Below are 16559 nucleotides of genomic sequence, written 5' to 3' on the forward strand. Positions count from 1 at the left end.
ACAGTCTTAAGGATGATACATACTTAGGTGAGTTTTGTCAAGAGCAGATGTAAATCTGTATTTCAGATAGCCATTTTGGTATTTCTAAGAGTTTTTGATTGGCTTGTCAAATCATGTTGTATTTTGCTTGTTTTTGTTTATTTATTTTTGGGACGGGATCTCACTCTGTCACCCAGAGCTGGAGTGCAGTGACATGATCTCGGCTCACTGCAGCCTCTACATCCTGGACTCAAGCAATCCTCCCACCTCAGCCTCCCGAGGGACTACAGTTGTGCACCACCACGCCTGGCTAATTTTTTTATTTCTTGCAGAGACAGGCTTTCACCATGTTGGCCAGGTTGGTCTCGAATTCCTGAGCTCAAACTGATTTGCCCGCCTTGGCCTGCTAAAGTGCTGTAATCTAAGGTGGATTACAGGCATTTGCCACCGTGCTTGGCTACATCACATTGTATTTTTCTAAGTTTTATTATAAGGCTTCCCTAGGAGGAGCGAAAGTATCATTTTTGCTGTTTTTGTGCTTTTATTATTAATCTATTGTTCAATTCATTGTTTCTTTGTAGGAATCTTCTGTGGCTTATTCATAGGGCGAATAAAAACTAAATCACATCTATAATTCTACTGAACTAGTCACACAGACACTGCCATATATGTCACAGTACACTGAAAAGGAGCCAGCAGGTAAGGAAAGTCAGTTCTTCTACATTGAGCACTTTTTGTTTTTCCCTCTGGGTACCTTGAGTACCAGTAAATGACATGTGATCATCTGACATATGATCTTACTAAAGCCTGGTTTTGATCCATATATTGAATGTTTGTAAAGCTTAGTTTCTAATTTTTGATAGGCAAAAATAGAAATTCTGATATTTTCTTTCCATACCCATTTAGCTTGGAAAGCTTTATGCTTTCCAGTTTGGAGACTATTCTTTTGGTAGAATTGTTAAGGGCATTGGTTCTGGAGTCATACTATTAGATTATTAGACAAGTTATCCAACACTTAATTTTAACTTTAATTTTTCAATTTTTAAAATAGAATACAGTATCCACCTCAAGATTACTGATGGGGTTAAGTAAGTGTAACACTTGATATTATTATACTTGATATGTGCGTGTATTGTAAATACATGTTGTTTCTGTTTCCTTCTTGGAAGTGATTATATTTCTTATTTTAATGCAACTAAAAAATTATGTAACTGTTTCATTCATTCATTCATTTATTCATTTTTTTTGAGATGGAGTCTCAAACTGTCACCCAAGCTGGAGTGCAGTGGTGCAATCTTGGCTCACTGCCACCTCCGCCTCCTGGGTTCAGGTGATTATCATGCCTCAGCCTCCCGAGTAGCTGGAATTACAGGCATGTGCCACCACGCCCAGCTAATTTTTGTATCTTTAGTAGAGACAGGGTTTTGCCTTGTTGGCTAGGCTGATCTTGAACCCCTGGCCCCAAGTGATCCGACTGCCTCAGCCTCCCAAAGAACTGGGATTACAGGCATGAGCCACTACCCCCAGCAACTGTTGCATTTATTAACTATACCATATGCTGTGAGAAAATATTTTGTTTAGTTGCTGTGTAGTACATGTAATATATAATTGACTAAACTTACACTTAATATATGTGTGTGTATAATAATGAACTACTTAGTGAAAGTTGCTGCTGTTTACCTCAGTCATCAAAACTTAATAGTCAAGTCATTTAAATGTTGATGGCTTTTCTTACCGTAGCATATACCATTCATTGGTAGTTTTGAAGGCAGGGTAGTGTGTGTTTGACCTGGATCATTGCTGTTTTGTTTTGGATAGTTTTATCTGACGTTAATCTTTGGAACATATTTTTTGTGGTCTGGTTGATTCTTCAGGGTACAGATACCATTTAAAGAGGTTACTTGTTATCTTTGACATAAATGTTTTCATTCTTAAAGTAATTGAAACCATCATATCATATGCTAGTAATTGACTAATCAAATATGTATTGAGCACTTATATTAATATATAAGGTACTTAATTTGGAAGATCTCCAGTCCATAAAGAGCTTTGGCAGTATAATAATTTGGCATGTGGAAAACATTTTTTGGTAGGTTTCATTATAAAAATCTGAAATATCTTGAACCAAATTTTAAAACATGTTTTTTGAAGGGAAGAGGCCACTAACTCTTATTATATAGTACTTCATGTTTAGTTTTCTAGTGTGTGAAGAATAATGTTTTATAGTACTAGTAAGATACACTTCATGTTCAGAAGCATATGATTTGATAAGTAATAAAATATAAACTGAAGTAGTTTTCCCCGACAGGTTGCCAGAATAAAGCTCATTGCTGTTCCTGTTTTAATTTTTTAACTTTTTTTTTCAGCAATGGACCAAGAATCTGGTAAGGCTGCCTGGCCCAAACCAGCAGGAGGATATCAGACAATTACAGGCAGGAGATATGGAAGAAGACATGCTTATGTCAGTTTTAAACCATGTATGACCAGGCATGAAAGAAGCTTAGGTCGGGCTGGTGATGACTATGAAGTGTTGGAACTAGATGATGTTCCAAAGGAAAATTCCTCAGGTGTGTAACATATAATTATTTAAAGGTTATTAATAGTTATATAGGAATTGATCTTATAATTAAGTTTTTGGGTGGGTATTATGCATGTCTGTGAGTGTAAATGCAGCATACTTCCTATCAAGAAATTCTATTTTGAAATTATTACTGAATTTAACATTAATGGTATATATATTTAAACATAGAAGAAAATAGTATATAGCCAGTCATTAAAATATAACTACACTGTCATAGTAGTTATTACAATGTCATAACCTTCAGCCAAAGGAAATCATCTTTGCATCAAAAAGAAATGTTTTGAAATTTTTAAAAACGTGGATCAAGTAGAGATATTTTTTCCCTGCATATGATATTTAAATAACTTTTCTTCTTCTCTTCTTTTTTTTTTTTTTGAGATGGAGTCACTTTCTGTTGGCCAGGATGGAGTGCAGTGGTGCAATCTTGGCTCACTGCAACCTCCGTCTCCCAGGTTCAAGCGATTCTTGTGCCTCAGCCTCCCTAGTAGCTGGAACTACAGGTGTTTGTGACCACACCCAGCTAATTTTTGTATTTTTAGTAGAGACAGGGTTTCACCACGTTGGCCAGGCTGATCTCAAACTCCTGACCTCTCAAGTGATCCACCTGCCTTGGCTTCTCAAAGTGCTGGGATTACAGGTTTGAGTCACTGTGCTGGCCTTTTTTTTTTTTTTTTTTTTTTTAAGATAGAGGCTTGCTTTGTCAGCCAGGCTGGCGTGCGATGACACGATCTTGGCTCCCTGCAACCTCTGCCTCCTAGGTTCAAGTGGTTCTCCTGCCTCAGCCTTCCAAGTAGCTGGGGCTACAGGCATGCGCCTCCACACCTGACTAATTTTTGTATTTTTTGGTAAAGATGGGGTTTTGCCATGTTGCCCAGGCTGGTCTCGAACTCCTGACCTCAAGTGGTCCATCCAGCTCAGCCTCCCGAAGTGCTGGGATTAGAGGCATGGACCATTGTACCTGGCCAACTTTTCTTTAAATTTATCTCTAAATTTAACTTGACTTGTTTATTTTTTCATCATCTTACAAAATCCAAAGGACAAGGAAGGCTTATTCAATTAAAATTTCTTAGTTATTTGGTGGTTTTGAAAAAGTATTTTGCAGCTATCCATGTACCATAATTGCACATTTTTGGACTGGATTTGTCTTCTTCCTCTTGTTCTAAGCAAACTTGACATTTCTAGATTATTTTTGCTGTCACATGTAAGAACTTGAATTACTAACTAAGGTCATCCCATTAAAGAACTCTTTGTTCCCAGCTACTCAGGAGGCTGAGGCAGGAGAATTGCATGAACCTGGGAGGCGGAGCTTGTAGTGAGCTGAGATCGCGCCACTGCACTCCAGCCTGGGTGACAGAGCGAGACTCTGTCTCAAAAAAAAAAAAAAAAATAGAATAAAAAAACCCTTCCTACAATATGTCATGGCCAAACTTCAGTTATTTTACAATTCATGAATTTTTATTCCAGCAAATCTCTAATGTCTTCATTTTTTATTGTTACTGGTGATGCAAGATACTTATGCTTAAAGTAATTTATAGATACAATTTTACTCGTGTTTCAGAATTCTCACAGTTGAACTATGACAAGAATCAACGTTGATCTGTTATTTTCAGTCATAACTATAACATATCTAAAGTTAACTTATTACAAACGTATTCAACAATCCAATTTATAATCTAATATAAATGTCTAGATACTGAGATATAATTTTGTGAATTGCCAGCAAAACACAATAGGTTCTAATTTCTCTTAGATCTGTAACTATAGTTATTATATCTGTCATAAGTACTTTTGAAGGTTTTTTTGTTTTTTTGTTTTTTTGCCTGCATGTAATAAAGAAGGTGAGTTTGGAAATCACTGGGAGGGCAGATTGGTTACCCTAGACTCCACTTACGAGAGGCTTCACATTGTATAACCTCTCAAGAACTTCTCCTTTATATGTCTTGCAGAATGCATAAGATATTAGGATTTAGATAGAAAACCGCCAAAGACATGTGAGGGAGATGATAGTGAAAGGCTATACATTGACATAAATGAACTCATAGAGTAACCAGTCTGTATCCCCAGTTAAGTTAAGGAGCATAGAAGTGCTTGGTAAATAAATTTACTCATATGTTCAAGTAGGCAATAATTGGTACGATTTCCACTTAAGTGATAGTTATTACATAAAATTTTATCTGAGTTAATCCTTCAAAATATGTTTTCTTTGTTTTCTATGAAGGTTCCAGTCCTTTGGATCAAGTTGATTCTTCTTTGCCCAGCGAACCTATATTTGAAAAAAGTGAAAAAGAAATTCCCACTTGTGGTTCAGCATTGAATCAAACCACTGAGAGCGGTCAATCCTTTGCTGCAGTACATCATAGTGAGGAAGGCAGGGATACCTTAGGAAGCAGTACAAATCTTCATAATCACTCTGAGGAAGAGTATACTCCAGGAGCTTGTAATGCTTCAAGTGTCCAAAATGGAATTGCTTTGGTTCATACAGACTCTTATGATCCAGATGGCAAACATGGAGAAGATAATGACCGTCTTCAACTTTCTGCAGAAGTCGTGGAAGGTAGCAGATACCAAGAGTCATTAGGCAATACAATATTTGAGTTGGAAAACAGAGAGGCAGAGGCATACTCTGGTCTTTCACCACCAGTTCCCTCATTTAACTGTGAAGTAAGAGATGCGTTTGAAGAGTTAGATTCTGTACCGTTAGCGAAAAGTTCTGCTGGTGATACTGAGTTTGTCCATCAGAATAGCCAGGAAATTCAGAGGTCTTCTCAAGATGAAATGGTTAGAAAGAAACAACAAAACAATACTAGCCAGGAAAGACAGACAGAAAATTCAACTGAAGATGCAGCCTACAGTCCAGGGCATATTTGTAGTGAACAAAATACCAATGATATGGAAAAGAACCATGGAAGTTCTCCTGAACAGGTAGTGAGGCCAAAAGTTAGAAAACTGATAAGTTCAAGCCAGGTGGACCAAGAAACAGGTTTTAATAGGCATGAGGCGAAACAAAGAAGTGTTCAAAGATGGAGGGAGGCTTTGGAAGTTGAGGAAAGTGGCTCGGATGACCTCTTAATAAAATGTGAAGAATATGATGGAGAGCATGACTGTATGTTCTTGGATCCACCATACTCAAGAGTTATTACACAAAGGGAAACAGAAAATAACCAAATAACACCAGAAAGTGGAGCCACAGCAGGAAGGCAAGAAGTGGGTAACACCTTTTGGAATGGCTGTGGAGATTATTACCAACTCTATGACAAAGATGAAGACAGGTAAGGTCACATCCAGTACTTTTTCAGATTGTGTAGTAAATGAAGTGGTTTCTTTCTAGAACCATGTTTGATGGTTAGGCTATTGGATAAGATCAGGCAATTAGACATTTTGACTTACCAAATATTCTTATTTACTGAATGCTAACCATACATGCAAACTACTCATTAGAATTTTTCACAAAAAAATGTTTTTGAGATTTTAGTAGTTTACAGAAATAAGTTCAGATAATGATTATTAATTATTATAAAGGGATAGAGATGCTAGTTAGCTCATAGTATTTCAATTAATAAAATGTAAGATAAACATTTATTGTATTTTTTAAAAACCTACATTAAGCCAGTCTGGGTTTAAAAAGTGATTAATATCACAAATTATTGGTGGTAATACTTCATTAACATTGCCAAGTAGTTACTAATACCACTTGTTTCCCTCTTTATCTGTTCTTCTTGTGGTCTTCCTATCACTCAGTTTATTTTTTACTTATTTTTTTCTTAGCATTCAGTTCTCATTAACAACTCTGTGTGGTAGGTTTTGTAAATAAGGAAACTGAGGCACAGAGCGTTAAATAACTTCCTAAGGTCACAGAGCAACTGAATGGTAGAACTGGACTTTGAGTGCCTAGTTAGGTATTCCAGAGACTGTTCACCACTATTCTTTGCTATTTTCAAGAGAACATAAAACTTATAATAAACATTCTGATTGCTCTTACAAACCTATATCTTTTTTTTCCAAACCATAAGACAATAGAAACAAGAAAAAAATGGAGAATTTCTTTGTTCAGTTGTTGAATTTCCATTACCTCAGTGTCCAGATTTTCATGAGTCCTTGTAAGCTAGTTGCACCCCTGACGGTGCTCAATTACAGTGCAATTGCAAGATTTTATTAGCTAGTAGAAATAATTGTGTGGTTTTTTTTAGCTATAAAGTACTATAAAGGAAGAAATATACCATTTTGAATATGAATGCATTTTAATTCATGTCATAAAACAATTCATTTGGTTTTCTTTGGACATATGAATTAAGTTACTATAATACAGAATGTGTAATTTATTATAAAAAATATTTAAAATGTAATTTCTGCTACTCTGTCAAAGTTTGTAAACTTTAAGGGTTAGTAAGTAATTTTTGTATGATATACTGTTTTTAAGCTGAGGGTAAAGTTTTTTTCAGTTCAAGCCACAGTCTTTTATTCAGTATCCACACTTCTAAAAACAGAAATTGGACACAAAGCCTGACCTGATGTTAACTTCCTGGATAAGCACATCTGGTTCTGAATTGAAATGAGGGTATTTTTTCAAATATTTGTATATTTTACTGCAGAAATATGATTATATTTGATTACTGTGTGCTGGCCTGGACCACGTTGGGGATTGTTAAGTAGTATTTCTAAATCTGGGAAATATATATCAAAATTCCAAAACACATTCAGCCCTAAGATTTTGAATTAGATTGCAAGTCTCTAATATTATACCTCTAGATTACTATTTTTTAAAAAAGACAAAACTTACAGTCTTTGATAATTTATTTGTTTTGAAAGTGTAAGGTACTTGTATTTTTTTCCCCTAGTTACACTTTTTCTTCTTTAAGGAGAATCATTTAATTTGGCTGTACCTTTGTCATTTTGGGCAAAATATATACCTCTCTTCCTTGCTTTTTATAGTTGGTTATAATGTCTTATGATGAAGTTGATGAAATTGTTACATTGTTTGCCAACCCCTAGAGAAAGGGTAGTCTTCCTGGCTCCTGGATTTCAAACTGATTTTCTTTGTTTTGGGGGTGGTCAGTGGTAGAAGTGTATTCTTTGCCTTGAAGGACCCTGGACTTTTGATAGTTATAAGGTATTTTCTTAGTTATTTGTAGTTCTTGTTGTTCTTATTTATTTTTAATTTTTTTCTTAAATGATGTCAATATTCTGAACCATGATATATATAAATCACATATATATATATATATATATATTTTTTTTTTACAAGCACAATGTGTAGATGGGAAAAAACATTTACAGTTAATAGAAACTTTGTCCTTTTAAATTGCTAGTAATATATTAACTACAGAGCCTGTGGTTAGGGTATGCCAAAATGATGGAACTACTTGAGGATCATTCTTTAAGACACACTGAAATGCTGAAAACACTTAAAAGGTTTTTGTTTTGTTTTGTTTTAAAGAATCATAGAATAAATTCTAAAGGATAATGGTTCTGCCTAGGACTGTACTTGTATTTTTATCCATAGCCTTAAGATATGTTTTAGGATCTCAAACTATCTGTACAGTTTTTTGTACAGACTGTTCTATTTCTGTCTAGAAACTCCATTTCTATGCTGATGTTTCCTGTTCCTCTACCCTAATTCCCTGCAAAGGATTATAGTTGCCAGGGTGCCTTTTTAATATGGTGCCAGCTAAAGGTTGGAATTTAATAGCTGTACACTCCTATTTAGTTTCATTTTGCCCTTGTTCATCTCCCTGATGTTTCATTGTCATCCTCCCTATTTCTTGTATTAGTAGATTGGAGAAATGGTGATGCTAGTCTTCTCAGGTTTTGGATGGAAAGTATAAGAACTGCTGCTTAATTTGAGTCTGTGAACTTTGAGTTTTCTTTGTAAAGCTTAAAAAGTTGATAAACTTGAAAAGTTTTTTTTGTCATGCTTATAATAGCCAAAGTAGAACTCATCAAGAATATAACTAAAGTTCATTGTGGCATTTTAATTTTTTTATTATTTATTTATTCATTTTGAGACCGAGTTTCTCTCTGTTGCCCAGGCTGGAGTGCAGTGGCGTGATCTCAGCTCACTACAACCTCCGCCTCCTAGGTTCCAGCGATTCTTCTGCCTCAGCCTCCTGAGTAACTGGGACCACAGGCGTGCCATCATGCCCAGCTAATTTTTGTATTTTTAGTAGAGATGTGGTTTCACCATGTTGGTCAGGCTGGTCTTGAACCCCTGACCTCAAGTGATCCACCTGCCTCAGCCTTCCAGAGTGTTAGGATTACAGGCGTGAGCCGCTGCACCCGGCCAGCATTTTCAGATATAGGAACTTTGGCTACTTTTAAAAAATATGGAATATATATTCTTTATAAGTAGAGAAGTATTTTAATGAATTCATGATTGCCTTCTTCCGTGAAAAATTCTAAATGATCACTTAATCACATCTGAAATGTTACACTCTATGGGATAAGCATTGCAGCCAGTAGCATTGCTCTGAGCTGTTTGACAGGAATTGAGCCCCACCTTATTAAATTAGGACTCCAAGGGGAATTTTAATAGGCAGCATATAATTACCAGACTTAGAATTAGACCAAAGAGCTAAGGTTAGTACCCTGCTCTTTTGAAATACACCCTGAGAAGTTTAGTAGCTGTTTGACGACAAGATCTTGAGTTTAAAAAAACCTTTCAGCAATACTAGCACATCTTAACCTTGGGCCTAAGTGCTTTGAAGAGAGGCAGGCCATCTACTGACCATTCCTTATAGCACTTGGGGTTTCTTGCAGAATTTTTGTGTTCTTAGGACTTAACTTTGCTTAAAATTAAAAAACCTTACTTAAGGTACAATGTCGGGACAACATATTTTGTTGAAGTTGTTGGGAAATAAAATGATTATTAGCCATTTAGTTGACTTTGATATGATACATTAAAAGATTTGTTGAAATCTTCTTAAGTGCCAGACTTTGTTCCAGGTGCCCTGTTAATGCAAATCGTAATGGTCCCTGTTCCCACAACGTTCACTAGCTTTATGAAGAAGACAAAATATACATATTTGATTAAGTACCTTTCCTGTTCTGTGTAGGTTACTTGAAAGCCACAAAGAAAGAGTTTCTCTGAGAACTTGGTACTACCCACAGCAAATAAAACATCTATATGCAGCTAAGGCACGGATCTTAAAGCACATGCGCTGACATTTTAGCAAACCTTTTTATCTTGTTTTCAAGTTCATAGAAGTTTGGAAGGAGCACATTAGGTGTAAATGTGTTTGTTCTGCAGATATGCTAGGGAGTTCATGGGATTACAATATCCTGATATTAAGGAAAAAGACCAGAAAGTGACAAAAGGCAGGCACAATTCAAAAATCATAGCCTTCTTGCCCTTATTAATGAAATTAAGCAGACTTATATATTTGGACATAATCCATTCGTATCACTGTATGACATTACAGTTCAGTGTTAATAGTGGTAAAAGTTCCAAAATATTTAGATTATGTCAGATAACAAAATATTTAAAGTTTCACTTTTTCCTAGGCTCCATGTAGTTGAGTTTCTTATGGCTATGATAAATGCCAGGAAGAACAAACTAACAAGTACCTTGGGGAATTATGGAATGAGAGATTGCTTTTGGTTGGTTTTATGTTTCCATAGCTTATTTCTGCCTAGGATTTGTACATAAATTTTGTCTATAATTTCATTCTGTATATGAAGTTTTTTTAGCTCACAATTAAGTGTGTACAGTGTAACATTTGAGTAAATTATAGTCATCTGCATTTTAAATACAACTTTAAGTGCTAAAAGGGGTCAGTACCAGTGAAGAATCATATGAAGATCAAAGTAGTACTTAGTTTTTACTTTGAGAACTTTTAAATGTGTCACTCACCCACTTTTAAAATCTAGGATGAATGGATCTTCACTATTCCATGATCATTTTTGTGTCCTATTTGTTCTGTTGCTTCTTAAAAAGTGATTTTTTTTCTTTTTTTTTCTTTTTTTTTTTTATTTGAGTCGGAGTCTCACTCTGTCACCCAGGCTGGAGTGCAGTGGCACGATCTCGGCTCACTGCTAGCTCCGTCTCCCGGGTTCATGCCATTCTCCTGCCTCAGCCTCCCGAGTAGCTGGGACTACAGGCGCTCGCCACCACGCCTGGCTAATTTTTTGTATTTTTAATAGAGACGGGGTTTCACCGTGTTAGCCAGGATGGTCTCGATCTCCTGACGTCGTGATCCACCTGCCTCGGCTTCCCAAAGTGCTGGGATTACAGGCGTGAAAAAGTGATTTTTAAATCTTTTCCCTTTTTGTTTTTCCTTCCATGTACTCCTGTCACTCCTAGTGGTTAACTTCGTTTCTTGTTTTCCTGTAGAAGTTAAAAATGTATAAATGTGGATTTTCTTATTTTCGTCTTCTCCATATTAGGGGATAGTAGTATTTATTTGTATTTTTAATTTCCTCTTCAATGAAGAGAGGTAGCCCCTCTCATTCTGTACCTATAGTGATTTCTGATACTTCATCTAATTGTCCTTACTCATAGGTTGCTTCCCTCTATCTCTCAACCTTGAGTTTTTCTCTATCTTGAAGAAAACCTTTACTTTTTCTTGCTCTCTCTGTTATTTGCCTGTTTGTGTTTTCTTTTCCACCGCTGAGTTTTAAGAAAAAGTTTTCCATACCCACTGCCTCTATTCTGTCACTATCCACTCTTCTTACTGTCTTGAAATCCAATTCCTAATATTGTTTCTATATTCTTTTTTATTGAGATAGAGTCTCGCTTTGTCACCTAGGCTGGAGTGCAGCAGTGCACTCTCAGCTCACTGCAACCTCCGCCACCTGGGTTCAAGCGATTCTCCTGCCTCAGCCTGCTGAGTAGCTGGGACTACAGGTGTGCACCACCATGCCTGGCTAATTTTATTTCTCTTTCTTTCTTTCTTATTTATTTATTTATTTATTTCAAAGTCTTGCTCTAGTTGCCAAGGCTGGAGTGCAATGGCACCATCTCAGCTCACCACAACCTCCGCCTCCCAGGTTCAAGCGATTCTCCTGCCTCAACCTCCTGAGTAGCTGGGATTACAGGCGCCCGCCACCACACCCAGCTAATTTTGTATTTTTAGTGGAGACCAGATTTCTCCATGTTGCTTAGGCTGGTCTCAAACTCCCAACCTCAGGTGATCCACCTGCCTCGGCCTCCCAAAGTGCTGGGATTACAGGCGTGAGCTACCGCACCCGGCCCTATATTCTTTAATGTCAGTGGTGACCTCCTGATTCCCACATCCGTTTGTCTTTTCTCAGTACCCATTTCCTTTGATTTCTCTGCACTATTATGAAAAATAATTGCAGTGTTAAAGAAGCAGCTGTGTTGTAGTGAGCTGCACTGAGTAAACAAGAAGTCTAGTTCATGAAATAATTGAAAATCAAGATAAGTGATTTTATACAGGAAGGTCTTGAAAGAAATAGAGTCTGATCTGAGCCTGGAAGTGGGGGAAAGGTGAAGTGATTGTAAAGATGTTCCTGATGGCAAGACGAATGGTTGTAGTGAAAGTTCACACTTTAAGGACACTGTTTGAAATAGAGCATTCATGAGTTGGATGCAAGTAAGTACTGGGATCAGATAGCAGTAAATTATAAGTGCTATTCAATGACATTTAACTTTTTATTCTATAGGCCACTATTTCCAAAGTGGGTGAAATATATTAAGTGGTACACAGACAGTGTTTTTAATTTTAATCATTATGTATCCATGTTAATGGAAAGTAAAATATAGGTAGCACATCAAATCCAGGACTTAATGGCTATTGCTTATCCTAACTAAATGTATTTGAGTTTTAAAAAAAAATGTTAAAAAAAGATTTGCTAACAGTTATTGGTGGCTCATTATTTATCAGGCATTGTTAAAATGTTTTATATATATTAACTCATATACCCTTTACATGAACCCAGCGAACTATTAAATACTGTTGTTTTATTCACCTGATATGTGAGGCTATAAAGGCATAGAGAGGTTTTCATAGCTAGTAAGTGGTGGATTCAAATCCAGACAAACTGACTTCAGGACCTGTATTCTCAACTATCATACCTTAAGACAGAGGGTAAATGTGCAACTGCTGCAAAAATTGTGAGAGTGATAGGCAAATGGCTTGTTTGTGAAACTAAAGCAGTAGCATTAGGGAAAAAGAGCTGTTGAAGGTTTTTTGGAGTAATACTGTAAACATACTGTTTGATATGTAAATTGAAGTGATGGTAGTATTCAGAATGCATTTTGAGGGAGTGGAATTAAATTTAGGAACACCAATTAATAATTGACTATATAGGTCTAATTTGGAGAAAAGCATTTGAACCAGGGTTTTACATTTTAGGAGAAACGGAGAAAAAGGAGCTAGACTATAAGAGCCATTGTGCAGAGAAAGAATGGAAAGTAAGAAAGGATTTGAATGTGGGGAGTTTGTGAAGAGTCAAAAAATAAGTGTTTCCAGAATGAGAGCATGGTGATAACATTAAAAGATAACAAATCAAGAGAGGGATTCATCTGACAGATGAATTTTATAATAGAATTTTTGACAAGAAAGGTGAAAAATCTTAAAATGCTTAGAGGGTAGTTAGTGATAGGAAAAGCTTAGTGTAGTGGTTGGGGCTGACTGGGGATATACATTTAAAAGTTGTCTCCTTAGCATTGAGGGTTAGGTATCATGAGTAATACTGATATGGGCCTGGGGTCTGGAAACTTTTTCTTAAAGGAGCAGATGGTAAATATTTTAGGCTTTGGTGACTAAGAGGCAGAATTAAAGATAAACATGTAAAAACTGTTTTTAGCTCACAAACCATTAAAAAACAGACAGCAGAGCCAGGTTTGAACCCAAGCCTGTAGTAGTTTGCCAATCCATAACATAGGCTTATTGATTATTGATCATAGACTTTCCTCTTATATTGAAGTTTAGAGATATTCCATGAGTTATTTGATTAATATGGAAAAGTGAGGACTTTTTACATTACCTCTTTGGACAGGATCATATTCTGAGTGAAATCTTTTTTTTTAAATGAGCTTCTCTTTTATATATGTTAGGAATTGCCACAAATTTATGTAGAAATCTTACCCTAATTGTTAAAGACATATTACAATAGGAGTTGGTAATGTAGCTTTGAATTTTATAAGGTTCTTAGTCAAGAAAACTTAGCTGAATAAGCTCCTTTAAAACTAATTTCTGTGTTGGATTTTTACACTTACATAAGTCTAGAAATTGTTTATATTAGATTATTCTTTGATTCACAGAAAATTGTACAGAATACAAGGAACTTTGGCTTAGACCCAGCTGAAAGAACACCTTTTAGTTGCTATGCCTAGGTTTTATACCTTTCCTTCTCCGGGATGTTAGTGCCCTGCCATCCATTGTTTACTGGAAATTGGCAATTGATTTTATATTTTTGCTTCTATTAAACTTCTCAGAGCTTAGATTAGTGCTGCTGTTTGTTAATAGCATCTTGATCTTTGAGTGTATCTGTTAATAAAAGAAATCACTAACTGCATATTAATGACATAATCATCATCATTTTAAAATATATAATTTCCTACCAATTATCACTTCCTTTCAAAAATGTAAACTAAAATTGTTGTTTTTGATTTTCCAAGTCAAGTGAACATAGAGAAATCTTTGAGGAGATTCTTAACCAGAATGGTTGGTATGGTTGGAGGGGGCATTTAAGACTTATTTTCAACACTGATAAGTAATATTTTAGCCTTTGGTAGTTATAAGATGACTAATCCTTTAAAAACTAAGAGTAGTTAAATGTAACCAAGTTGACTAAAGCTAAGTGTAAAAAAGTAATTTTCTGTGCTTTTTTTTTTTTTTTTTTTTTTTTTTTTTTTTTGAGAGGGAGTTTCACTCCTATTGCCCAGGCTGGAGTACGATGACGCAATCTCGGCTCACCGCAACCTCTACCTCCCAAGTTCAAGTGGTTCTTCTGCCTCAGCCTCCCGAGTAGCTGGGATTACAGGCATGCACCACCACGCCCGGCTAATTTTGTATTGTTAGTAGAGACGGGGTTTCTCTATGTTGGTCAGGCTGCTCTCAAACTCCCGACCTCAGGTGATCCGCCCACCTCAGCCTCCCAAAGTGCTGGGATTATAGGCATGAGCCACCATGCCCGGCCTGAACTGAAACTTACTTCGTATTCACAGTCCTACCTAAGGACAGTAAAGCTTTGCCAGTACTGCTTTTTATGCATTTGAATGTCACTTCTTTAAAAGTTCTTTGGGAAAAAGGAAGGAAAAAGACAGTTAACTTTTTATTACATGGTAATAGTAGAAATTTATTCATAGAAAATATGTCATTAGTTATCACTATAATTTGAAAGTTGTTATAATCATATTAGATATGCAGTAAGTCTACTTACATTTATTCCAGGTAGCATTTAAGATTACCAAATTGTACTTAAAAGTTTATTTAGAAATATGTCTAAAATATGACAAGCCCCTATCTAGGTACCATGGATGTAGTGAAAGAAAAAGTAAAGTGATATGTTCCATAACTTGCCATGTGCCATATTCTTTTCAAAGAGTCACACTGCTGCATGCATTTATTTGTTTAATAGTCTAAAGATTGAATTAACACCTAACGAAGCATGTGTGGCATCAGCACTCCACTCTATACCATGATGTCGGGTGTGTTAGTTCATCCGTGCATTGCTATAAACAAACACCTGAGACTGGGTAATTTATAAAGAAAAGAGGTTTAATTGGCTCACAGTTCAGCAGACTGTACAGGAAGCATAGTGGCTTCTGCTTCTGGGGGGGCCTCAGGAATCTTCCAATCATGGTGGAAGGCAGAGGAGGAACAAGACTTCTCACTTGGCAGGAGCAGGTGCAAGAAAGAGTGAGGGGGGAGGTGCCACACACTTTTAAACAACCAGATCTGGTGAAAACTCAGTCACTATCACAAGAACAGTACCAAGGGGATAATGCTAAACTCTTCATGAAGGATCCACCCCCATGATCCAGTAACCTCCCACCAGGCCCCATCTCCAACATTTCAGATTACAGTTCAACATGAGATTTGGTGGGAACACAGATCCAAACTGTATCATCTAGTTAACACCCCAAATGATAAAAATAACTGAACACATAATGATAGTTTATTTCTCTTCTGATTTGCAGTTCTGAATGCAGTGATGGGGAATGGTCTGCTTCTTTGCCTCATCGATTTTCTGGTACAGAAAAAGATCAGTCCTCAAGTGATGAAAGCTGGGAGACTCTGCCAGGAAAAGATGAGAATGAACCTGAGCTACAGAGTGATAGCAGTGGCCCTGAAGAAGAAAACCAAGAATTATCTCTTCAGGAAGGGTATGCTGAGAACAGTGAGATTTTTTTTTTGTATATTGTACAAGAGTGGTATATATCACATTCAAATGTTGGATATGCCATTAATTGTATTTATAAGCCTTATGTAGAACCAATAGGACCCCCTGATTTTTTTCATTATGCTTTTGGTGTTTTAAAAAGAACAATTAAGTTGAAAACACTGATAATTTCAGTATCCTCTATTAAGACACAATGTATGTCTCCACTTTGCTTTAATAAGAGAAGTTGGGCACCTAAAATGTCATTTTGGTTAAGTTAGGAATGGGTAAATTAGTACTGTCATTGCTTAAGGGAGAAAGGACAGCCTCGAGGGAAATCAGTGATTCATTCACAGAAATGGAGAAAGTTAGTTGCAAAAGCTAGTGTTCATAATCTTGTCTAATTGCATTGTATGATCTCTCCAAAATATCAGTGATTGATGGTTAACATTTTTGTTCTTTCCTCATTTTAATGGGAAAGCTCTAGTACTATAAGGGTTGTCAAACATACCATGAAGGACTAGATAATAAATATTCATGGCTTTGTGTTCAGTCTGTGTTGCAGCTACTCACCTCTACTGTTGCAGTATAAAAGTAGCCATAGACAAGATGTAAATGAATGGGTGTAGCTGTCTTCCAACCTTTTATTATTTTATGGGTTTCTAGCAAGAATGTTTGTTGAATTTTATTAAAGTCTTTTTAGCATCAATGAAAA

General features: G+C 36.3%; 1 protein-coding gene across 2 annotated transcripts in view; it reads left to right on the forward strand.

The window, feature by feature from the left end:
• The window catches only part of PJA2 (praja ring finger ubiquitin ligase 2), a 74544-nt gene that overhangs the window by 26781 nt on the left and 31204 nt on the right, over positions 1-16559 (forward strand). For both annotated transcript variants that reach the window (XM_010380194.2, XM_030927207.1), the window contains exons 2-5: positions 561-678; positions 2346-2546; positions 4779-5829; positions 15663-15848. In XM_010380194.2, the coding sequence (XP_010378496.1) occupies positions 648-678; positions 2346-2546; positions 4779-5829; positions 15663-15848 (1469 nt within the window). In that variant the 5' untranslated portion in view covers positions 561-647. The remainder of the gene's footprint in view (positions 1-560; positions 679-2345; positions 2547-4778; positions 5830-15662; positions 15849-16559) is intronic.

This window comes from Rhinopithecus roxellana, chromosome 3, assembly GCF_007565055.1.
Source record: "Rhinopithecus roxellana isolate Shanxi Qingling chromosome 3, ASM756505v1, whole genome shotgun sequence".
Taxonomy (NCBI): Eukaryota; Metazoa; Chordata; class Mammalia; order Primates; family Cercopithecidae; genus Rhinopithecus; species Rhinopithecus roxellana.